Source organism: Aplosporella prunicola (assembly GCF_010093885.1).
Source record: "Aplosporella prunicola CBS 121167 unplaced genomic scaffold K452scaffold_52, whole genome shotgun sequence".
Taxonomy (NCBI): domain Eukaryota; kingdom Fungi; phylum Ascomycota; class Dothideomycetes; order Botryosphaeriales; family Aplosporellaceae; genus Aplosporella; species Aplosporella prunicola.
The window spans coordinates 43,817-65,997 of record NW_022983580.1 but is presented as its reverse complement, the minus strand read 5'-3'; the positions used below and the strand labels follow the sequence as shown (position 1 = coordinate 65,997).

Genomic DNA, 22,181 nt, shown 5'->3' with positions numbered 1-22,181 from the left:
TATCATATTGTCAAACTAAGTAACGAGATCTACCGTCAGGGGACGATACAAGCAGTCCCTGCAGAGTACTCCTTGCCTAGCTCCCAGCCCGAGTCCTGGGTATGGGTGAAAAGGTGCATATTCTCTTCTACTCCGTACAAGTATCACCATCTCGCTTCACGGTAACAGACGTTACGCATCTAGTGATTTCTTCACAAAGTACATTTTTCAGACAGTTACTCCGCCCAATGATGCTTGGGGTGACGAGGCGCACCGCCTTCAACAATGCGCAAAATACATATGATACAAACCCCCGGCTGGACAGATATGCAGTTTCCCATCCCCAGCCCCCGCCTTTTACCCTTCCCTCTATCGTCCCTCGTGTCTTTGTAAGGCGTGTTCGTTTCCATGTCCGGCAACGAGTCTTTGTCCTTCTCCCCAACAGGCCCGTGCGATACAAGGCTGTGGGACAGTTCGATCCATTTTTCTTCATTTACACAACAATCTCACCCATGTCCACCAGGTTTGGCACCCAAGTCTTGCCCTCCCTGGTGACCTCCACCTCGCTCGGCTTCGTAACCTCCAGCGGGCTGTACAGGTACCAACTCCTCAGCGCCGCCGCAGCAGCCCTTACCCTACCCTCATCCAAGCTCGCGCCTGCACCCTCGCCCAGCTTGTCCCTGCCACTGTATACGCCCACGACAAAGACGGGATGTCTGCTCAAACGACCAGTCTCGGCGAGAAGGCGTGCGACGGGCGCCTCAAAGCCTTCTCTAGCGCACAGCTTCGACAAGTCGCGCGTTGGAGTCCGGAAGTCGAACAGCTTCGACATGTCCAGATGTCTCGACAGGAAGTGGGCTGAGATGAACTGCTGTGCCGTAATGCGGCCTGCATGAACATACACAGCACCCACGACAGCGCGGACGAAGTTGGCGCTCGCGACCTCCTTGGTAACGCCTTCGAGCTTCTCCTCCTGGAATGGGAGCGTCTCTTTTCCGCGCGACTCGCCGAACTGATCATCGTACACGATACGGTTGCTTATACTCTGCCTCCAACCCCAGCCTTTGCGCTCATTCGGCCTGTTGGTATCGATTTTGAAAGGGCGGAATTCGGTGCCCGGTGCCAGAAGGGTAAACTGGAGGAGACCGGGGTCAACTTCGCCGCCAGGCGCAGCAGCCGTTTCAACACCCCATTCGCGCGCAACGGCACAGAGAGCCTTGTCGCCGACATAGGCGTTCTGTGCCGAGAAAAGCACAGCCATGGGCAGGCGCGGATATTGACAGATGATATGTTCGCTAGTGTAGTAGCCCATAAGGTCGCTGCCTAGGGTCGCGAGGGCGGCGTTATTGAAATCCTGGTTGCTGTCTGCGGAAGGGTCGACGAGTGTCCGGGCGAGCGATTGGACAGGAACCCTCTTGGGAAGTGAGAGACGAGCATGAAGGGCAGAGAGCTTCGCAGAGCGGGAGGCAGCGCTGACGGGAGGGGAGGGGAGAGACTCGAGTTCTGGCGGACCGACGACAAGATCCTCGTGGTCAAGGTCGACTTCGGGATCGGCCTTTACAGCCGGAACTTCGGGAGGGTTCGGCGGGGTAGAGGTGGTTGACTGGAGCCTATAACCAGGCATGGGCCTGTACTGAGGCACGGCCGACTGGTGCGGGCGTTGGGACTGCTGGAAGGGACATTGCGGGCGAGGGCGTGCGGCCAGGCGCGTGAAAGAGCGAACGGCGCCCAACCGGTCTATCCGTAATCTCTTCATATCCGGGGCGGCGGGATGGGCGCGAGCAGCTGGCGGGAGGGGGTGGCTTGTCAATTGGCGTGCTGGCCCAAAATTTCGCAGGCTGAAGGAAACCTCCAGACCCAGCTTCTTCGCCCGCCGAGAAGTTGCGAAGATGCCCGGCCTGCCACACGCGGACTAACGTTTGCCGAGCGCCGATGACCTACGATGCCGCCCAGCTCCACCACCTCCCCCAGAGCTCCCATAGCACCACCCGCATCCCAGTAGCCCATCATGCAGAAGACTCAAGTCATGGGCAGCGACAAGATCCCGTACGCTGCCAATCGCTCCATTGCCCCCGCCACCGCCCAGCTAATTCCCCCCAAAGTTACCCCAAGCATGTCTGGTCGCCCGCCGGTGGCTGGTACTCGCAGCCTAAGAACTGGAAAGCCAACACCGCCGCGATTGGCGGTCTCATGATCGGCATTGTCGCCCTGGCTTGGAGCGTCAGCGCCGACCGCGAGCACCGCGATAGGTTCCCCGAGCCCGGCAGGTTCTTCCCTAGCAGATAGTGAGGACCCCTTCCTGTTACATACCTGGCGGCGCAATTGGCGCGTGCATGTCGAGAGACGATCGAGAAGAGTTGCTGACAAGAACATTGCAGCTGGAGCAGGGAGATCAGAGAACACGAGCGCGCGCAGAGGGAGGGATCATAGACGAGCGCATCGGACAACCAATGTATATTCCGAAGAGCACAGCCATTGACGGCGGCCAGTGAAGTGTATCGATACAGGTGATTTGACACGAGCTCTTCCGAGAGAGTAAAACCAGGACAGTTGCCGTTGCGCGCTGTCGACACGCTTCAAAGCTGCATATGGCGGTACGGCCTTTGTTTTCGAGTCTTTTGATTCTTTCCTGCCGCTACAGCCCATTTTCTTTGCAGTCTGCACGTTCCAATTTTCTACGGTTTCAATTTTATACTTTGAAGGCTGGATCTAAGACTCCAGTCTTTGTCTATACTCTCTGATTCTATCTTCGACTTTGACACCATTCCACTTCTCAGCTTCTCCATTTTCTCCCTTCTCCAGCACCGGCATTCCCACCTGTTCAATCGCAAAGCTTGCCGCGATACTTCCCCACACCGCTGCTTCTTCCACATTATGCACTCCTGGCGTGGCGCCGCCTCGTACCAAGCCAACGGCCAGTCCTCCGAGAAAGCCGTTTCCACCACCAGTAGGATCAACCACCTTTTCAGGTGATTTGTGAACAGCAGGCAACCATCGTCGTAATTCACGCGTTGCGATATAACATCCATCCTTTCCAGCCCTCACCACCACAGCCCCCTCACCCTTGGCACCGACGCCGGCATTCAACCAGAACTCGCAGCACTCCTCAACAGCCTGCTTGTCAACGTCGCCTTCTGGCGTGGTAGTGTCACGTCCAAAGAAACCGCCCAGCTCGCCGTGATTGGGGCTGACGACGTCCACGCATCTGAGAGCCAAAAGAGCGTTTTCAAATTCTTCGGGCGTGCAGAGGTCGGGCACGGGCTCCCAGATAAAAAGCGGAAGATTCACCCATTTGTCTTCGGCCAGCGTCTTACGCTGAAGCAAGATATTGGTGACGAGGTCAGCAGCACGCATTGAGCTACAAATGAGATGGAAGGATTTGGCCATGGTGAGTTCAGGTGTCAGAGATTCGTGATCTATGCGCAGCTTGGGGGTGAGGTATTTGAATTCTATGATGTGTTAGAATGGACGCGAAACAGGGAGTGAAGCAGCGGAGGTGGGCGGAATAGGCAACATGACGACAGAAGTGAAACATGGAGTGTTGATCATGCTGCGGGGTGCGAGACGGAATAATTTCGAGACTAAAGAAAGCATACCTCGACGCTCGTTTTCGCCGTAGCCGTTCCAGCCGCGGGTGGTGAGGCGATTGGGCGTGTCGCGGAACAGGCAGCTCGTGTCCCATTCGGAGATGCTTTGTCGAAGCTCAGCGGGGAAGTCGGAGCCGCAGTCGACTATCCAGCCCACCGACCGCGACAGCGGCGGCGGGGACAGGATGCGGGCGCCAATGGCCGAGTAGGAGCCGGCGCCGCCAACGACGTTTGTGACGGGCGCTGTGGGCGGCTTGAACTCGATGTCATCTGTATACAGGCACGCGTCTCAGGACTGTGGTCGATGGCTGCGGAGAGCGGAGAGAGGCGGTGTACCGAGAATAAACATGCCCAGGCTCACAAAATCTATGGAAAGGTCCTCGTCGTCGGCCATGTTTATGTAGAAGAGGGTGTCGAGGAGGACGGAGAGGGGGAGGGCGGGCATAGGCTCTCTGTACCCTGATTTGGCCTGCAGCTCGTGCATTTGAGAGGGTCGTCGCTTGAGCCCCAGACAACAAAGACAACGAAGTCGAAGCACTGACTCGGCCGCGGATCTGCTTCCTCCACCAACATCCTGTCATCTTTTGCGCGTCCTGTACTGTCGACTAGTGGGAACGTTGGCTCCCCCTAATCGCGCCTACTAGAAATAGCGCCTCCCCCTTCCCGCTCCTGCCTACAATGGCGCAAAACAACATGAACAATCTCACCACCCTCATAAAGCGGTACGTATACCTTACGCTACGCTTGCCATGGACCCCATCCACCTGTCCTCTACCATCCCCGTCGCCAACGATGCGCTGACACGCCTCACCCTCAGGCTGGAAGCGGCCACCTCGCGCCTCGAGGACATTGCCTCGTCCACCTTCGACCAGCCGACCGTGCTCAACAATGCTCCGGGCGCGCTGGCCGCCAGTGCCGGAGCTGCTCCTCCGGCTGCTGCCTCGGCCGCTGACTCCGAGCTTCCTGCTTCGGTCGTCGCTTTTGACGAGCTGCTTGGGGGCGACCTCAAGGAGTTCGACGACCTGAGCAAGCAGCTGGACCCGACCGTTGCTGAGCAGGCATGTTTAAGACTTACTTCTACTATCCGTCATACACTCTGCTAACACATTCGTCACAGGCTGCGGCCGTTGTCCAAGCCTTCAATGCGCAGCGCCAATTCCTCCTCCTTGCGACAAAGGCCAAGAACCCTGGCAACCAGTCCAAGGCATTCGCCGAGACATTGAAAGACCTGCAGGTCGCCATGGGCAACGTGGAGGCTCTCAAGCAGAGCTGCAAGAACTTTGAGCTCAAGAACCACGTTACCATGGTCGCCGACGGCGTCGGCTTGCTGGGCTGGGTCACGATCGAAGGCAGCCCCGCAAAGGTAGCCGAGGAGCTGTTTGGTGGCGCGCAGATGTATGGCAACAAGGTTCTGAAGGATTACAAAGAGACGTACGTTCTCCGGAGACCTGGCAGCTTCATACAGAAGGACTAACAATGCCGTAGGAACCGCGCACACGTGGAATGGGTTCAGTCCTTCTACAGGCTTTTCAAGACCCTCATCGCCTACATCAAAGAGTACCACCCCAAGGGCGTACAGTGGAACCCTAGTGGTATCGACGCTTCTGAAGCCCTGCGCCAAATCCAGTCTGGAGGCGCGGCACCCAGCGGCGCTCCTCCTGCGCCCGCACCTCCCGCGGGCGGCGCGCCTCCTCCGCCGCCGCCACCGCCTGGCCCGCCGCCTCCGCCGATGCCTCCGGCGGGTGGTGCGAGCCGCCCCGCTGCGGACATGGGTGCCGTGTTCGATCAGCTGAACCGCGGAGAAGCGGTTACGTCCGGTCTGCGCAAGGTTGACCCGAGCCAGATGACGCACAAGAACCCCACCCTGCGTGAGAACAGCGCCGTGCCGGAGAGGAAAGACAGCACTGGCAGCAAGACCCCTGCGCCGCCACACAAGCCGAAGCCGGACAACATGCGCCTGAAGAAGCCGCCCAGGAAGGAGCTTGACGGCAACAAGTGGATAATCGTAAGTCGAACCACGCTAGAGATGATGATTGGATGTTAATACCTGTATAGGAAAACTTCGACTCGCCCGCTGAGCCCGTTGAGATCGAGGCGACCATTGTGCAGTCCATCCTGATCTCGCACTGCAAGAACACGACGATCCGGGTGACGAACAAGGCCAACGCCATCTCGATCGACAACTGCGCGCGCACCTCGATCATTGTCGACAGCCTCGTCTCGTCGGTCGATGTGATCAAGTGCCCCAATTTCGCAGTGCAGGTGCTGGGCACGATGCCGACGATCCTGCTTGACCAGGTCGACGGCGCGGCCGTGTACCTCAGCCGCGACAGCTTGGAGACGGAGATCTTCACGAGCAAGTGCACGAGCGTGAACATCAACGTGCCGCCTGCGACCGAGGATGACGATTACGCGGAGCAGCCCGTGCCCGAGCAGTTCAAGAGTTACATCAAGAACGGCAAGCTCGTGTCGGAGATTGTGGAGCACGCCGGTTAAGGGGTCGGCGAATCCCTTGGCTGTGGGCGCGGAAGACGAATTGCGGGCTGCTGCGCTTAGCGATACCCCCCACTCTTCTGCGCTTGAAAGACGGCGACAGGTTTGTGTTTCGATGAGAAAAATGATGGATGGATTATGCAAGGCATAGCGGGATGAAATTAGCGCTTTGGACATTATGAGGGGAAGCGGCTTGTTGTATGATGGGGGAATTCGATAGATGAGCTGTTTGTTTAAACGCACGATTTTTGCTTCTTCATATGAATGCGTGTAGTGTGTGGTTGTGCTCACAATGATTTGAAGCAGTGAGTGGGAAGGGTCTCGTATGTAAGAGCAGCCGGAGCGGAGCACGATATCGACGGACTTGTTCTGCTCGATGTTGAACTGAACTTCTTCACCCTGGCATTGTTGAGTATACCATCGACGAAGAAGTCATTCACTCAATACAACACAACACCCAAACAAGCCCACAGTGAAACGCACTGGAATATAGCAGCAACAGCAGTAGTAGTAACTAATAAATATAATACACAAAAAAAAGCCACCCATCCCATATCGTCCAACGACAGTGCCGTGCCGGACAGTGAAAGTGTCGAAGAAGAAAAGAACGATAAATAAAAGGCTAGAATAGATAGAATAGATAGATAAATACGTCTCGCTCGTGCTCGCTCGTCTCGTTCTCATGCTCATACGTATAGTACAGTACAGTGCAGTGCAGTGCAGCGCGTACTGACTAGGTGTACTGTATCCAAGATTCGTTCGTTCTCTCGTTCGTTCGTTCCCCTGTTCCCTGCTTTCCTCGCTCAATTCTCGCCTGCCACAGATATAAAACGCCTACTCGGAAAGTATCGAGAACGAAAAGTCGCGTTGCTTCTTTTTTTTTTTTTTTCCTTTTTTTCTCTTTTCCTTTCCTTTGCTCGTTTGTTGTGGCGGGTGCGCTGGCGCTGGTGTGCTGGGTGACTGGCATGGAGCATGCAGGCAATCCAAGCAAGACAGGCAGGCTCTTCCAACCGTATGTATGAGCTGCGTGCGTGCGTACACGATTTTTCCTCCTCATCCTCCTCCTCTGATGCCCACTGCTGCCGATGCCGTCCGTTGCCACTCACCCGCACGCAACTCTAGCACGCAAGGAAAAAAACACACATTACAAGGCCATATATCCGCACCTTCTCCTCTTCATCCTTCTCACCAACCCCAACCGTCATGCCACCAACTCTTTACCTCCCCTTACTCCCCCTCCGTCCAAAAACACTCTGCCTCCTCTCCGGGCTCGTCGCCTTCCCCCCAACCAGCTCCGTCGGCGGAATGCCCAGCTTCGCCTCAAAGATGCGCTGCAGCAGCCCTTGCACACTGCGCTGGAGATCCATGCCCATCTCGCGGGCCAACAGCGCCACAATCAGCGGCGCAAACGTCTGAACGTGGCGGTCAAAGTCCTCAGGCGGGAAGCCCGCGTACCCGTCCAGCACGTCAATGACCACGGGCCGCCACGTGACAATATTGCGCTGCTGCGTCTCGTCGTCCAGCGCCGTGTACGCCGTCACGATGTCCACGCACAGCGGTATCAGCGCTTCCTCCGTGTTCTTGCGGTTGCTCTTGCGCTCGCTCGATGTGTCGTGGTACATCCGGAACAGAATGCTCACGTACACGGCCGCCGACCCCGATTCCTGCTTCAGCAGATTGGGCGGCTGCTTCATGAAGCCCTCGCGGAACAGCTTGGTGCGCAGCTCGCGGTCCTCATTGAAGCGCTTCGCGAACTGGTAGCTCTTCTTCAGGAGCATCATCAGGCGCAGCAGCTGCGCCGATGGAATCTGGCTGTACACGTCGTCGTTGGAGAAGAGCTCGTTGACCGTCTCGATCATCAGCAGCTGCAGCACGCACTTGGTGATGATCTGGTTGAAGAAGCGGCGGCGTGCCGCTGTGACCACGACTGGTGCTTGTTGGAGCTCGGGCGTGGAGCTGTAGTTCTCCAAGTCGGTTCGTGCGTTACCATTGACGAAACCGGATTCGTCCGACGAGACGGCAGAACTGCCATGGGACGTTAAGAGACCATCGATACCGAGGCCACTTTCCTCCATCTCAGGCCTCTCGAACGTTGGGGAATGCGACAGGGGCAGGTCGGACATGCTCGTTGCACCCACGGACGGCGTTCGGACCATCTTCGAGCCGTTAGGCGTGTAAGACGCCGAGGTCGCTGCGGAGAACAGGGCGGTGGCCTCGGTCCGGTTAAATAGGTCAACGAACGCGCTGACAATCTTCTCCCAGTGGTCTTGAGTGAACTTCTTAACGTTTTGGTGTACAAGCTGTTGCAGACAGTTGCTACCAATGCGGGCGAGTGTATCGTTCTCCTGACATATGCAGAGAGCCAGAAGGTCGAGGAAGCGGTCTAGCATGTACTCCAGAGATTCGAAGAAGTGAGTGAAGAGGTTGATCATGTGCCGAAGCGCCTGGATAAAGGTTGTCGAAAGCCAGACAGTGAGTTCTTCGTGGTTGAGGGCGTTTGACATTTCTGATTTGGACCGCAAAACCATAAAGATCGGGTATAGTATCTGGCGCCAAAGAGTATCCCAGAAGTCTTGCGGGAAGTTACCACCATATTGTGTCAAAGTTTCAAAAAGATATGTCAAAGCTCTGTGGAAGACAGTATTGTCAGCGTGTATATCTTGACTAAACAAACATCGTAGTAGTTTATCACTTACCTTGACCGTACTTCCAAGTCTTCTCCAGTCATCAGCACATCGTGGTAGGCAAACAGCACTGGGAACCAGAACTGCTCCTCCTGCGTCTGCTTTGTCGGCTGCTTCGGCAAGGTTGCAGATTGAGGAGGCTCTTTGGGTGCGTTCGAAGTCTGCGATAACGGGCACTCGGGAGTCCTCAACATTTTCGGCACGCTTGACTTGAGCGTCTCAATTGCCTGCAGGGACTTGCGCTGGAATTTGTGGTTCTTCGAGAATTCGGTCAAGCAGACGATGAGATCAGCAAAAGCACCCTGAGAGATCACTACGCCAAATCTAGTGTTGTACACTTGGGTGATGTTGTCGAATGCCAGGTTGACGATGCCCTCGTAAGGTTCCTTCGCCGCGACCGTGAAGACACCAAACATGGTCCGCCATCCCGAGCGGATGTTCTCACCCCGTGCTTGGATTATTTGAATCAAGCAGCGGAGCACCATATCCTTGACTGTTACCACGCTTGTGTTCTTCATGATATGCTCAAACGGCTTTAGGAAGTCCTTTTGGAACTTGAAACCGGGAAGCTCTTCGATCTCCGTGAATTTCATGGAAAGTTGACGCAAGCTGTTAAGCGCGAAGAAGACAACATTGGTGTTTGTATGGCAGCCAACCTGGATGAAATGCTCACCGAGTACCTGCCAGATATTCGTCCATTCGAAGCGAACACGCGTCATGTTGTAACCGCTAATCTCGACGAGCTTTTGCAAACTGTAGGTCCGCGGGGAGTCGCTCTGACCAGACGATTGAATCTCTTGCCAGCTAACTTGAACCAGCGCCTTGACGAAGTATAAGATGGCCTCTCCAGAAAGATTGGCGGTGTTGGTGAAGATGCGATCGACTGCGCGGATCATATCTGCGGAGCGGCTCTCTGCAGCAGCTTCGGCTTGGTAAAAGGTGGTCGTCGAACGGGTTCGGCGATTGTTTGGCGGCTGCAGTGACTTTCTGCTGGCAGAAGATTTGCTAGAGACAGAGCTGCTTCTCATCATCACGTCGGGCAGGATGCCTTCGTCTACGCCTGCGGAGATGAGCTGGAACCGGTCGAGTTGACTTATGCACGTGAGAATTTCCCGCCAGGAATCCCTCAGCAAGTTACCCTCATGCTGAGCAACATCCAGTAGGCAATACAGCGCCTCGATGTTCTTTGCTTTCATCTCACTGACGTTGTAGAGGCTAGTGAATTTGGCTAGGGAGGCAACAAAGGCTTGGCGCGGATCCTCCAGGTCGAACAAGCAGGCAATGCGAATTGCAAGCTTCTGGCCTTCCATGCAAAGCTTAATCGTCTCCAGGTTGTGCGTATCCTGAGCTTGACCAGACAGTGCCGTAAGGAACGGCATCCATGTGACTTGGAACATTGGGCCAATGTGCTTGAACGAAGAGGCGGGGATGAACTTGGAAACAGGGAAGCGGGAAGGGCCTCGCCGCTGTGCGCGCAACAAGCTTTTGTAGAGCTGTTCCGTCCGGTTTGCCATCTCTTCTGAGGCTTGGACATAGGCTTCTCTCTGCAAGTCGCGGCCAACCGTAGCTAAAGCTTGACCAATGTTGGCAGCCAGGCCTTGGTTGTTGGGCTGAGGCATCATTCCCATATTGGCGGCCGTTTCGCGTTCAGTGTTGAGGACAATCTCGTTGTTGGATATTTCATCGAAAATTCCACGAAGGTACTCGTCCGGAAGATCGGCGTTGTCATTGATACCTCTGTTGTTCTTGATGAAATCCTCAGGTGTCATTCGGGCACCCTTCAATTTCGTGCTGTGCTGATCGGTATTCAACATGATTACAGAGTAGGCAAGAACATAGGCGGTATCGGCATTGGCAAAAGCATTCGGGTTTCCAGAAATATAACGCTCAGCAAACTTGAGCATAAAGCGATCAATCTTCTGCGCCTCACCCGGAAGGCGGAAGCTCTGCAAGAAGCGGCGCAGGGCATCAACGAAGCGGGTCCTGTTGAAATCCATACAGTCTACAAAAGAATGCATGATCTTGACGTTGTAGTCGTCACCTTCTCCGAGGAACTCGCCAAGAGCTTTCTTGTCGATGTGATCATTGCTGAGAAGGAACCTTGCGACATCCTCTGGAGCGTCGGATTTGATGAAACTTTCTTTGAGAAGTATCTTTAGCCCACGCTTCGGCTTGAAGTTAAATTGACGTATCGCGTTGTTCAGAGCAGTCTTGCGCTGTTTTGCTTTTTCAAGCTGGCTTGGGTCATCCTCCGGCAGCGGCAATGGTGTGCTCTGGCCATTTGGCGTCTCCGAACCAGGGAATGGTGAAGGCCATGTACCAGACCGCGTGTCGATGGAGTCCCTAATGGAGTCTTCAACTGAGGTTCTCGAGTCATTTTGTTGGATCTGTTGCGCTGCAGCCGAAAGACTCTGTGAAGCCCAATTAACCAAAGATCGGAGGATTTCGACCAGAGCCTCTAAAGACTCTTGCTTCAAGGAATATTCTGGGGGGAATCCTTGGTCCTCCTTTTCATTAGCAGGTTGGATTGACATTGTTGCGAGCGACGGTGGAATGGTGCCGCGATTATGCCAATCCGAAGGACTGCTCGCTTGCTTTGCGTGTTGCTCTTGGTAAAGCTGCTGCTGCTGTGCAGTGATTGCCACTGGTGTACTGGATATTCTTGAAATATGCTCAACGATCTTTTGGAACATGTTGTCCAAGGCCGTCCGGTCGCAGTCATAGTTGAGATAGATCTCGACCAAAGTTCTGGGATCAGCCGCGATCCTGTGTAGAATAATCAAAAAATAGTGCTTTTGGAATGCAGGCGCAGTGCGCTTTTCTAAGACTGCCAAGTAGATCTCCTTCAAGAAGACTTCGATTTCCTTCTTTAGCATGACGCGGAGTTGCTTGATCATGAGCCAGAAAATCTCGCAGCTGACCTCAAAAACTTGCTTGATGGAGCTGGAGCCGTTTCGACTCAAGCTTAGGCAAAGATATTGCTTAATGGCCTGCACGAACGTGGTCGGCTCCGCTGTGTTACTGCTGCGGATCGTGGCATAAGGGGAGATGAAGACGGCCACGTTGTTGTGAAGAATGGTATGGATTATATGCAGCGCCAACAATTTCGACCTCATGCTCTGGGACCTGACGTTCTGTGCCTCCTCGACAGGCACCGCCTTGGTGCTCAGGCGACACATGGCGCGGAAGACAAGATACGCATCCTTCACGTAGATCTCGTCTTCCTCTTCTTCGTCGGAGCCCTCACCACCTTCGGCGTCAGATCGACTAGTGTTTGTCCGAGATGGCGTCCGCCGGTTTTTCGCGCGAGTGACTAATGTCGGGGCGTTGTCTGCTATCCGTGCATCGTCAAAACTCTTGCGGTTTTCGAAGCTCTGCAGGGTGATCTTCGCGGAGTTGTCCTTCTCCACCGGAAGTTCGCTAGCAGCCTCCGACAAGTCGTCATCCTGGTCGGCATCGTGACTCCCTGTTGCGCCAATGTCGTCGTCTTCGGGAGTAATGTCTCCAGAGCTGCCCTTGTTGAGGGAGGTTTTGGACAGGTTGAGCTTTGCCTCCTTTATGCGCAACCTTGCCTTGACGCGCTCGAATACCGTGCCGACCATCTGGGTCAGAGCTCCCTGAGCGACCACTTGATTGTTGCTCGATTTCGAGTGTAGGAAGACGTTGTAGGTTTGTCTGACAGCCTTGAGCAGGCCAGCTCCGTGCACGACAATCTTGTCGTTCAAGATGGCCGCAAGCAAAGATTTGAGAATCTGCAGCTCGACCTCGACGTGAGTCGCATCCATCTGAAAACAATCGCATATTGTGTCTATGGCGCGGTCGATGAGCGGCGGTTGCTCCGGTGCTCCGGCGGGTGTTTCGACGGGGTAGGAGAAGTAGGAGTAGCTGATGAGCTTGCCAATGCAATCGAGGGCGGTGGTGACGACCTGGATAGTGTGCGCCTCCGTCGCGAGCTGCAAAGGCTCAAAGAGGACCTCTGGGTCGAGGTTGTGCGGATCCGACTCGCCTTTGATGGTGGTCAAAGCCCGCTGGGTCGCGGTGCCCAGCTTCTGGTTCTTCCGCGCATCCTTGGAGGCGGCGATGAACTCCAATGCCGTCACGACGAATACGAGGGAGCTGCGCGTCGAGGTTCTCGCCGTCGCGTTGGTGGCCGCGGTGGATTGCGAGTCGGTGCGCATTCGTATCGAGGGAGGCGTCTCGGGCTGCGTGGTGGGCGAGACTGCATCTCGTCCGGCTGCGCTCGCGTCATCTTCCGGCAGTGATATTGCTGGTGGTGGCGGCGGCGCGGCCTCTTCCTGCTGCGGCGGCTCCTCGCTGGCGGACTCTTCGGGAGTTGGCTCTTCTTGAGATTCGACAGGCGCAGGATTGTCTGATGCGTCGGGAGCCTGCTCTTCTGCAATGTCGTCGGCGGGTTGCGGCTCAGGAGCCTCAGCGGGCTCAACGGGTTCCTGCGGCTCCTGCTCTTCAGTCGTCGTCACATGCTCGTGGGTATGGGGAACATGGTCGTCGGTGTCGGGCCCCTCGGGTGCGGGTGGTGAAGGCAGAGGGTCTCTGGTAGGCTCCGCGTCGGCCATGGCGTGCGATTAGTGGGTAGTAGGTGGGCGGACGGGGCGGGAGCTCATGTCATGGCGGGGGGGGGAATGCGGTTTGGTGGTCGAAAGCGCGATGATGCCTCGTATCCTCAGCGATGCGTTGGAGGCCTCAGGCGCGAGTCAGGTAGTCGAAGATTATCCGAAGCCCATGAAAGTCCGCCCGGATCGGAGGCCAACGAAAAGAAGCTGTTGAGTCCGACGCTGCCTACATTCACCACCACATCCACCACAAGAGGGTCGACTTTAGTCGCGGTGTCTCCTGCTTCATCGCTTCCTTCCCCGCCGCCGTTCCCCTCGCTCATTTTCTCCAATTTCTCCCCCTCCGCCTCAGCCGCCCGCTCCATCCATCCCACCTCTCCACAATGTCCGCTGCGGCAGTCCTTTCTCGCAGCTCCGCCCTGCGCGCTTCCGCCGGCCTGAGGACCGTTTCCCGGGCCCAGCTGTTTGCCCAGTGAGTCTTGCGCCGCCTGCTCCGACGGCTCAATGCCCGTCGCCGTGCTGACTTTCACGTTTCCGCGCGCAGACGCTCCACTCCGGCGCTTTCAGCTCTCGCCCGCTACTATGCCTCCAAGTGTATGTCTTCCCGCCCCCGTCTCAACCATTGCGCCGCATAGCCCGGCTGACCATTGTCGCCAATGCAGCTTTCCCCCCGCACACCGTCGTCAGCATGCCGGCCCTGTCGCCTACCATGACGGCCGGCAACATCGGCACCTGGCAAAAGAAGCCCGGCGACTCTATCGCCCCTGGTGACGTTCTCGTAGAGATCGAGACCGACAAGGCCCAGATGGACTTCGAGTTCCAGGAGGAGGGCGTCGTCGCCAAGATCCTGAAGGAGTCTGGTGAGAAGGATGTCGCCGTTGGCGCCGTAAGCAACACCCCGGCCGAGACCACGTGCAGAGTGGACAATTTGGACTGACTTGGATAAACAGCCCATTGCCGTTATGGTTGAGGAGGGTGGCGATGTCTCTGCTTTCGAGTCCTTCTCCATTGAGGATGCCGGTGGTGACAAGTCTTCCCCCAAGGAGGCGCCCAAGCAGGAGGCCGCTGAGGCTTCTGAGCCCGCTGATTCTAGCTCCAAGACCTCGCCTCCCGCTGGCAAGGAGTCGCAGCCCGCTCCCCAGGAGTCCGAGTCCACTGGCGCGCGCCTCCAGACCGTCCTTGACCGCGAGCCCATCATCGCTCCTGCGGCCAAGAAGATTGCGCTTGAGAAGGGTGTTCCCATTGCTTCTCTCAAGGGTACCGGCCCCGGCGGCCGCATCACCGTCCAGGACGTGGAGAAGTACAAGCCTGCTGCCGGTCCCGCTGGCGCTCCCGCGGGCACTCCCACTTACGAGGACATCCCCGCCAGCAGCATGCGCAAGACCATTGCCAACCGCCTGAAGGAGTCGATGCAGGAGAACCCCCACTACTTCGTCGCCTCGACCGTCTCCGTCAGCAAGCTCGGCAAGCTGCGCGCGGCCCTCAACGCCTCCTCCAACGGCGCGTACAAGCTGTCGGTCAACGACTTCCTCATCAAGGCCTGCGCCATCGCGTGCCGCAAGGTCCCTGCGGTCAACTCCTCCTGGCGCGAGGTTGACGGCCAGACCGTCATCCGCCAGCACAACGTCGTTGACGTCTCGGTCGCTGTTGCGACGCCCGTCGGCCTGATGACGCCCATTGTCAAGAACGTCAATGGCCTGGGCCTGCAGAGCATCTCGTCGCAGATCAAGGAGCTTGGCAAGCGCGCGCGCGACGGCAAGCTTAAGCCCGAGGAGTACCAGGGCGGCACCTTCACCATCTCGAACATGGGCATGAACGACGCCATTGACCGCTTCACTGCCGTCATCAACCCCCCTCAGGCGGCCATCCTGGCCGTCGGCACGACCAAGAAGGTCGCTATCCCCGTGGAGGGCGCGGACGGCGAGACGGGCATCGAGTGGGACGACCAGATTGTCCTGACGGGCTCGTTTGACCACAAGGTCGTTGACGGCGCTGTTGGTGGCGAGTTCATGCGCGAGCTGAAGAAGGTCATTGAGAACCCGCTTGAGCTGCTGCTGTAAATTGGCGGATAGGAGGCGCGGGAGCGCGAGGGCACCACCATTGTTATTCTGATGGTGGGTGCGGTGCACAGAGGAGAAAAGGGGAGCGCGGCGTCTGTGTTGAGAAAGGCGCATGTCGCCGCGCCGAAAATTGGTTGGATGGGGAGGTCTGCTGGAAGAAGAGTGATATCACTGTAAATCTAAGCCCGGTGCCAAGGGTGTTCGAGTCGTTTGTTCGTCTCTCTCCAATTCACTACTACGTCGTTTTTTCTATGCTTGGTTGTGCTTGCTTGCTTGATTGTTTGTTTGGTGGGCATTTGTGGTGGGACTCAGCGATGCATGCATGCATATGATATGATACGACACAGTTACGCGGTAGGAAATTGCAAACACTTAAAGCTAGGATGAGTACGTATATGATTCTTGCTGCATTGGAGAAATATCCGTTCTACTCAAAGCTGGATTCTTATACTCAAGACATCCAAGCATTTCTCACGCACACCTACACTTATCCCCGCGTCTGCAGCACTTATATTCCCACTCTACAAACGCTAGAGCCCCCGAACAGAACTTCAATAACACTAGGTACGTCACTCCCACTCCGTATGCTTTCCTCCCTGCTAGCACCTACCTACGCCAACATCTTCTCTCTCCTTGACGCGCTCATCCGTCTATTCAGCATAGATACCTAGGTAGGTAAAGCACATCAGCGGACTGGGCAGGGTAGGTACCTTAGCACTCGCAGCCCGTGGAAGAATGCGTGCAGTAGGTAGCGTGGAGCAATTTATAGATGAGGAAAGAGCCACCTACCCAAACGAGCAGTCACCCAGAAGAGTAGGAGCACTTGAGCAGCATGCAGTACACCTCCTACGCACGCGCACAACCCCGCCCGGCTTCCTTTACTCTCTTGCAATCCTCTCTGCTTCACTCCGCTAGCACCATACGTCAATGAAGGCAGACGTCGATATCAGCAGCGCGCGTACACGTGCTTACGTATGCAGAGGGCAAATCAGACCCAAGGAAGAACCTACGTAGGTGCAAGAACGAAAGGAAACAGGAATCCAAATCCATCGCACCTACCTACCTACCTCCTCCTACTTCGTCACAACCACGAACCTCAAATCCAGGAAGTTAGGTAACATCAGACCGCACCACACCACAGTAGCACAAAACTCGAGCCAGTCAGCCAGCTAACATCCTTATTATTCGGGTATCTAATCTGAAAAAACGCCTGCCAGTACGCTACACTATGCGACAGCCATGGCACCCAAGTCCGATACTACCAAGGTAGCGCACAGCAAGAACCAGCCACACTCGCATCCCACAGCGCCGCACGTCGGTCTGCTTCTGGTCACATCAGCCTCACAACCACCACCACCACCGCCATCTATCTTCGGCGGCGATGCCCCTTCTCGCCACGACTCTCTATTCCACCGACGCAGACGTCTGTCCGGGTGCAGCTGCAACGGGAGCGTGATCCGGTACGCCGGCTCGACAGTTCGACCGTCCGGCACAGCTTCAATGAACGGCGAAGAATTTCCGTGGCGGCGGAGCGTCACACGGCGGGATGACGATGACGATGTCGAGTTCGAGTCTAGGTCAGGCTGGTCGACAGCAGCGGATTCGTGCTTTTGGGATGCAAAGAGCTGAGCTGAACCGCAAAAAAAAGTATAGAGGAAGAGATATAGAGAGCACGCAGGGGTCGTCGGACTCCGAGCGGCAGATTAAATACGGAACGAACGGCGGGATGATGGCGTGTCACCCGCTCTGCTGGAGCTGATCTGCTCGGCGTTCATGTATGCGTCGTTTTTTCTTTTTGCCGGTGCTGTCCGCACCGATGTGGTGCAACCTCAGCTGCTGCTGCTCTGCAGGGCGGGGCCCGTTCCGGAATTTACAGAACGCCGGGCGCTCCGGGGTCGCCCAGCCAGGGGTTCTGGTCGTAGATGTCCACCAGTCTGTTACGAGGCTCGTCAGCGGATCGTTCGTTGAACAAGATCGATTATTGCCCAAATCGGGAACTTACACATAAGTTTCAAACGGCATGCCACGCATGTTGCCCTCCTCGTCCAACAACTCAGGCTCGAAGCTAATCTCGCGCCACGCGCGGATCAGCTTGCGCCAGTAGCATGCCTGAGCAGCGGGAGTGAGATAGCGGTCGCGGAAGGTGCGGACGTTGTTGTCGGCAATGCGCTCCGCCTCGATGGGGTTGGCGAGGTAATATTCAATCTTCTCGCCCAAATCTTCGTAGTCGGCGCGCACCTGGACGTAGTTCTGCGAGTCTCCGCTCGATACCAGCAACCCGTGGTGCGCCTCTTGCCACATCAGCTCCGGAATCACGGGTACACTGTGGCAGTTTTGCAGGTACTTGAGGCGGCCCGAGTAGCTGTTGCCCTCGGTGTGCAGCACGTACTGCCACTGGCAGTGGTCCATCATCTTGACGTACTTGGACTTGTGGTCGGGCGCGCCCCAGTCGAAGCCGTGGATGTCGCTCCACGGCTTGTTCTCCCACAAGTCGATGAGCCTCTGGCGCTGCTCCGTGATGAGCGCACCGCGCCAGACGACCTTGGGTTTCTTGTCACGGAAGCTCCTCAGCGTCTTCTTGCGCGAATGCTGCAGTTCCTCGTCCGTCGTTGCGCGGCGGCCGGCCTCTTGCAGCCGCATGCCGGTCCGCACCTGGCTGTACTCGCCCACCGGCTCCGCCGGCCACGACCAGTAGCCAAAGTCGGGCATGATCCAGACGTCGTCCCAATCGGGCAGTCGCGTGAAGCCCCAGGTCACGGGCTTCGAGTTTTCGTCCAGCAGCGAATGGTACGCCCAGTCGTCGACGCAGAAGGTAAATTCGATGTTCGGCAGCGGGCCCGTGTACGACGTCACCGCGCGGTTGATGGAGAGCAAAACGGCGAGGGCGCGCTCGCGCAGGTCGCGCCTCGGCGAGCAGCCCTTGACGTCGAGAACATAGAGCTACAGGAAAAAAAGAACAATCAGCCATTGGACCCTCTTCAGGTAGCCGAGGGCAAGCGGTGAGAAATTACTTGGTGGTCATAGATCATGGCCCGAACGACGGCCTCCTGGCGCCAGTTGAGCTCCATATCCTCAACCGTAATGTTGCCCACCTCTTTCCGGTACGCCAGGCCGCGCTCGATGTCGGACCAGAGGCGCGGGAAAGCGGCGTCACACTGAGCCTCGCTGAGGCCGTAGTTGCGCGAGTCCCGCACAGTGATGAAGCTCCAGTCGGGCGGCATGGGAGACTCGACATACTCGGCGGCATAGCCTACCGCCTTGAGGGCATCGCCCGACTTTGCTGACGAGGTGTGGGAGAAGCGGGAGGGCACGGCATCCTGGATGGTGGTGGAGTTGCGGACGAGGACGGCGAGGAGCAGGAGAGCGGCGACAGCGGCCAGGAGCGCGCGCTGGAAGCTCGACAGCATGGTGGGAGGGTGGGGGAGCACGCAATGCTCAGCGGCTCGCACGAAAGATGAGGACTGGCAAGGCAGACAAGGCGGGCAAGGAAAAGGTACCAGCCCAAGGGGGGTACGGAGAGGGAAGATCCAAAGGGAGCGCGCGACGAGAGTAGCAAGGCAAGCACACTCAGCCAGCAGGGGAGGGAGGAGAAAAAAGGGAAAGCGAAGAAGATGAGCGAAGAATGATTTTGCCTGGCGGGTCGCAGGCACAAAAGATCAGGATCGGCTCTTCGACACGTGTGTTTCGACTCTGGGCGGCTTCGGCTTGCGAGGCAGCTGGGCACGCCTGATGCCGATCGCAGCAAGAGGCAAGCCGGCGATTTGCTGGCCGGGGGGACGACGTTCGTCATCTCGCGGCGGGGTGGGTGCCAAGGGGCTCCTGCGTCGCGGATCGCTGCTTATCGACGCCTCGAGTGGGCCCGTCGTTGGGCGGGGCGGGTTCGTCTCTTCATTTGGAGCGAATTGGAAGGGGAGCCACCAAGGCCGCTTTTCATCTCGTTGGGTGGGAAGCTGGAGAAAACGGGGATGGAGCGGGCGGGTGGCGGTAGCGGGAGCGGAGACGAGACGAAACGAGAAACGACCAGAGAGAGATTGGAGAGATGGGGGTGGGCAGCAGGGCAGGGGAGTTGTGTTTCTTCCATCCCCAGCCACAGCTCAGTCAGCGCTTTCCCTGCGCTTTTTTGCGGGCGTGTCGCGTCGCTGAAACAAGGGTCCAAGCCCGACACGCGCGTCTACATCACGTGACGGGGCAACATCAAGTTGCAACCTTGAACCCGCTGGATACAACCGCAACCATTTTCTCCACGATCTCCCTGGAGCCTGACGGGCAAAACGCCAAGCGAGGCACGGGGGCACGCGCATTGCCGTTTGCGGCTTCCTGTCACAGCCTTAACCCGGGAGTCTATGGGGCCTGCCGCCCTCCGCCATATCAATCTCCGTCATGGCTTCCATCGCTCACCGCACTTTTCGGGCTTGTTTGTCTTTTGTTCTTTCTGTCGCCTTTTTGGCTGTCGGTGTCGGGTAAGGGTGGTGTATAGTACTTATTGTGGACTGTACGTAGCTAGCGAAACCCCCCAACCCCCCGGCGACGGGTGGGGGCTCCCCGAGTAATCCGTACCTAGCTATGTACCTTGTCGGCTCCGGGGGGGTGCTGGTGTCTGATCCTCACGCACGACACCGACGGTCTTCTTTTTTTGGGCGTGCACGCGTGCCACTCACTGCCGGTGGTCGGGCTTCCGTGCTGATCGCGTTCGCGACGAGACGAGACATCTAAGCCTGAGTCAAGTCAAGCTGCCAACTGCCAGTGCAGTGCCTCGCTCGTCGCCACCGACCACCTTAACTACCGTTGTCGTCCGAGACCGAGCGAGCACAGAGGGCAACGAGCTGCAGTCAGTCAGTCGTCAACGGCAACCTACCCGGCTGGGCGGGCGGCGGGCGTCCGTGTGCGTGTGCGCAACGGCGACGGCGACGTCAATCATCGTATCTCACTTTTTTTTTTTTTTGGTCCCCCTCTCTCTGCACGGCCTCTGATCAGCTTTCTCCGCTTCTCACGACCTCGCCGTTACGGTCGAAAGCTCCCCGTCTCCTTTGTCTCCTTTGTCTCGGTTTCTGTCTCGGTTTCTCAGGGGAAACACTAGGTACCTACGTAGTACGAGTCTCCGTACTTGCGCTCGCTCCAGCTAGCTACCTAGCTACCTGGTTACAGATGCACTCCTTCCTTCCTTTCTGCTGGGCGTGAGTGCGTGCGTGCGCGTCGGAAACGGACTCAACACGCATGCACACATACACACATACCGACACGGCCACGGCCATGCACGGCGGTGAGCGGCTTCGTACTCGTACTGTACATAGGTACAATAGACACAATACAACAGTAGCAGTAGTTAAGTTAAGCACGCTTGCGACAGCCGACACGGCACGGCCCTCTCCCTCAGCATGGCATCACGTACATAGTACGTAGTACACGGCACAGCCGCACCAATGCGTCCGTAAAGACCGCGCAATCTTCATGCGCGCCACACCGCCGCACTGCCGCACACACATACACACACGCACGCACACATATCCCGCTGTCCACATCTAGCATGACGGGCACAGCCAGCGCGGGCACGGCCGGCCGATCTTGCCCGCCCCGGGCTTTCCGAGACAGCGTCCTTCGCATCTGCTCCGTCGCTGCTTGTCGGGACCCCGACCCTGGGCCCGGTTCCGGGTTCCGGCTGCTTTGCCTTGGCTGCGCTTGGCTTGGGTGCTTAGTTACTATTGTACATACGTGGTAAGGAGGACAGAGGGGGGAGCGCCTCAGCTGATAAGGCTTGCGGGTGTTTCAGGTGCCTTGCAAGGAATGGGGGGAGGGTAGGGTAACAGGGTTTGTAGGGAGGGAGAGGGGGCTGTAGGGCTGGTGGATCCTCGACGACAGACAGTCTTCCATTCCATTGCACGAGCAGCGCGGGCGCGTCTGCGTCGATTGAGGCGACGCTTTTTCGTCGCCACGATAGGAAGGCGCGCAGCCGCAGGTGTTAGTTATCGTGACTTCTGTCCCACTCCTACAACACAACACAACACTTACCCGCATCACAAGCATCTATTTCCGGGTCGCCGGTGGTCGATGTTGGAGTGGGAGTGGGACCGCTGCCCGCTTCTTGTACATGCAGCATGATGCGCCGTTGTCGCGCACCCGCGTGTTCGCAGCTCGCAGGAAGGAATGTGTATGTACCTATGTACTACGTACACAAGCACGTCGGCAGCCCCTGAGAGACGGCGACGGTGACGGCGCGGGTGTGCCGGTCCGCGGTAGGTACCTACTCTAGGTAGGTAGGTGAGGTGAGGCCCCGCAATGGACTCCTGATGTCGTTCTAGCACGGGAGCCTGATCCCCTACATCTTTGCAGGCAGTGCTCATATTGTACAATACGTCAATGGCAGGAGAACGGCTGTCACAGACGTTGGACGAGCGTGGCTGGCTTTGCTTTGACGGCACGGCTTTGGCGCTGCTGCAATTGTATGTAGGTACCTAGTCTGGCAGAAGCACTCGCCCTCTCGGTACACGCTGTCGACTACCCCTCTTTCCTCCCCTCTCTCATGATAGATATGACCTCAGCTTCACCGCCTACTACTAGGTGCAATCTGAGACGCTAGGGCAGTCGGCAGCGGCAGTCGCTGTGGGCGCGCCGTGGCCCCGTGCCTCTGTGCTCCTCGCGAGCTGCTGGCCTGAGCGCGGCTGGGACCACTACTTACCTACCTACTTGCCTCTTCTGTTGTGTTGAAGGGGATGGCGTTTTCGGCACAGCACAGCTTCGAGAGCAGGAGGGGAGAGGCGAGGGTGTGTGGAGAGGGAGAAGGAGGTGAGGTGTGGTGATGGTTGTGGTGGT

General features: G+C 57.2%; 7 protein-coding genes across 7 annotated transcripts; 3 read left to right on the top strand and 4 right to left on the bottom strand.

The window, feature by feature from the left end:
• Positions 1-472: 472 nt before the first annotated feature.
• K452DRAFT_237752 (uncharacterized protein) lies at positions 473-2,264 on the bottom strand (the record flags this gene model as incomplete). Its single annotated transcript, XM_033537614.1, has 3 exons — positions 473-1,589; positions 1,647-1,727; positions 2,086-2,264. Coding segments are annotated over 3 exons (1,377 nt in total), but the record flags the coding sequence as incomplete, so codon positions are not given.
• Positions 2,265-2,688: 424 nt separating this feature from the next.
• Positions 2,689-3,960, bottom strand: K452DRAFT_237722 (uncharacterized protein; the record flags this gene model as incomplete). Its single annotated transcript, XM_033537613.1, has 3 exons — positions 2,689-3,428; positions 3,576-3,836; positions 3,903-3,960. 3 exons carry the CDS (start codon positions 3,958-3,960, stop codon positions 2,689-2,691), a joined length of 1,059 nt encoding a protein of 352 aa, XP_033392040.1.
• Positions 3,961-4,096: 136 nt separating this feature from the next.
• Positions 4,097-6,303, top strand: K452DRAFT_259301 (uncharacterized protein). Its single transcript, XM_033538493.1, has 5 exons — positions 4,097-4,288; positions 4,384-4,624; positions 4,684-4,997; positions 5,052-5,571; positions 5,622-6,303. Exons 1-5 carry the CDS (start codon positions 4,245-4,247, stop codon positions 6,060-6,062), a joined length of 1,560 nt encoding a protein of 519 aa, XP_033392039.1. The 5' UTR covers positions 4,097-4,244; the 3' UTR covers positions 6,063-6,303.
• An 877-nt stretch (positions 6,304-7,180) lies between these two features.
• On the bottom strand, positions 7,181-13,394 carry K452DRAFT_259296 (uncharacterized protein). Its single transcript, XM_033538492.1, has 2 exons — positions 8,756-13,394; positions 7,181-8,687 (listed from the first exon to the last, which is right to left on the bottom strand). The coding sequence occupies exons 1-2, from the start codon at positions 13,315-13,317 to the stop codon at positions 7,277-7,279; spliced, it is 5,973 nt and encodes a 1,990-aa protein (XP_033392038.1). The 5' UTR covers positions 13,318-13,394; the 3' UTR covers positions 7,181-7,276.
• A 265-nt stretch (positions 13,395-13,659) lies between these two features.
• On the top strand, positions 13,660-15,711 carry K452DRAFT_292515 (uncharacterized protein). The gene is made up of 4 exons (XM_033541389.1): positions 13,660-13,786; positions 13,859-13,908; positions 13,977-14,200; positions 14,265-15,711. Exons 1-4 carry the CDS (start codon positions 13,698-13,700, stop codon positions 15,372-15,374), a joined length of 1,473 nt encoding a protein of 490 aa, XP_033392037.1. The 5' UTR covers positions 13,660-13,697; the 3' UTR covers positions 15,375-15,711.
• Positions 15,712-17,372: 1,661 nt separating this feature from the next.
• On the bottom strand, positions 17,373-18,595 carry K452DRAFT_237718 (uncharacterized protein; the record flags this gene model as incomplete). The annotated part of the gene is made up of 2 exons (XM_033537612.1): positions 17,373-18,314; positions 18,386-18,595. 2 exons carry the CDS (start codon positions 18,593-18,595, stop codon positions 17,373-17,375), a joined length of 1,152 nt encoding a protein of 383 aa, XP_033392036.1.
• A 502-nt stretch (positions 18,596-19,097) lies between these two features.
• Positions 19,098-19,946, top strand: K452DRAFT_138597 (uncharacterized protein). Its single transcript, XM_033535374.1, has one exon. It carries the CDS (start codon positions 19,414-19,416, stop codon positions 19,849-19,851), a length of 438 nt encoding a protein of 145 aa, XP_033392035.1. The 5' UTR covers positions 19,098-19,413; the 3' UTR covers positions 19,852-19,946.
• Positions 19,947-22,181: the final 2,235 nt, after the last annotated feature.

Excerpts from the sequence above, each read along its gene's own strand:
- K452DRAFT_259301 (XM_033538493.1), top strand. The coding sequence starts at position 4,245 with ATGGCGCAAAACAACATGAACAATCTCACCACCCTCATAAAGCG. Across the intron at positions 4,289-4,383 it reads CTCACCACCCTCATAAAGCG|GCTGGAAGCGGCCACCTCGC; the intron begins GTACGTATACCT and ends CCTCACCCTCAG. Across the intron at positions 4,998-5,051 it reads CTGAAGGATTACAAAGAGAC|GAACCGCGCACACGTGGAAT; the intron begins GTACGTTCTCCG and ends ACAATGCCGTAG.
- K452DRAFT_259296 (XM_033538492.1), bottom strand. The coding sequence starts at position 13,317 with ATGGCCGACGCGGAGCCTACCAGAGACCCTCTGCCTTCACCACCCGCA. Across the intron at positions 8,688-8,755 it reads GACTTGGAAGTACGGTCAAG|AGCTTTGACATATCTTTTTG; the intron begins GTAAGTGATAAA and ends TGTCTTCCACAG.
- K452DRAFT_292515 (XM_033541389.1), top strand. The coding sequence starts at position 13,698 with ATGTCCGCTGCGGCAGTCCTTTCTCGCAGCTCCGCCCTGCGCGCTTCC. Across the intron at positions 13,787-13,858 it reads CGGGCCCAGCTGTTTGCCCA|ACGCTCCACTCCGGCGCTTT; the intron begins GTGAGTCTTGCG and ends TTCCGCGCGCAG. Across the intron at positions 13,909-13,976 it reads CCGCTACTATGCCTCCAAGT|CTTTCCCCCCGCACACCGTC; the intron begins GTATGTCTTCCC and ends TCGCCAATGCAG.
- K452DRAFT_138597 (XM_033535374.1), top strand. The coding sequence starts at position 19,414 with ATGGGGGTGGGCAGCAGGGCAGGGGAGTTGTGTTTCTTCCATCCCCAG.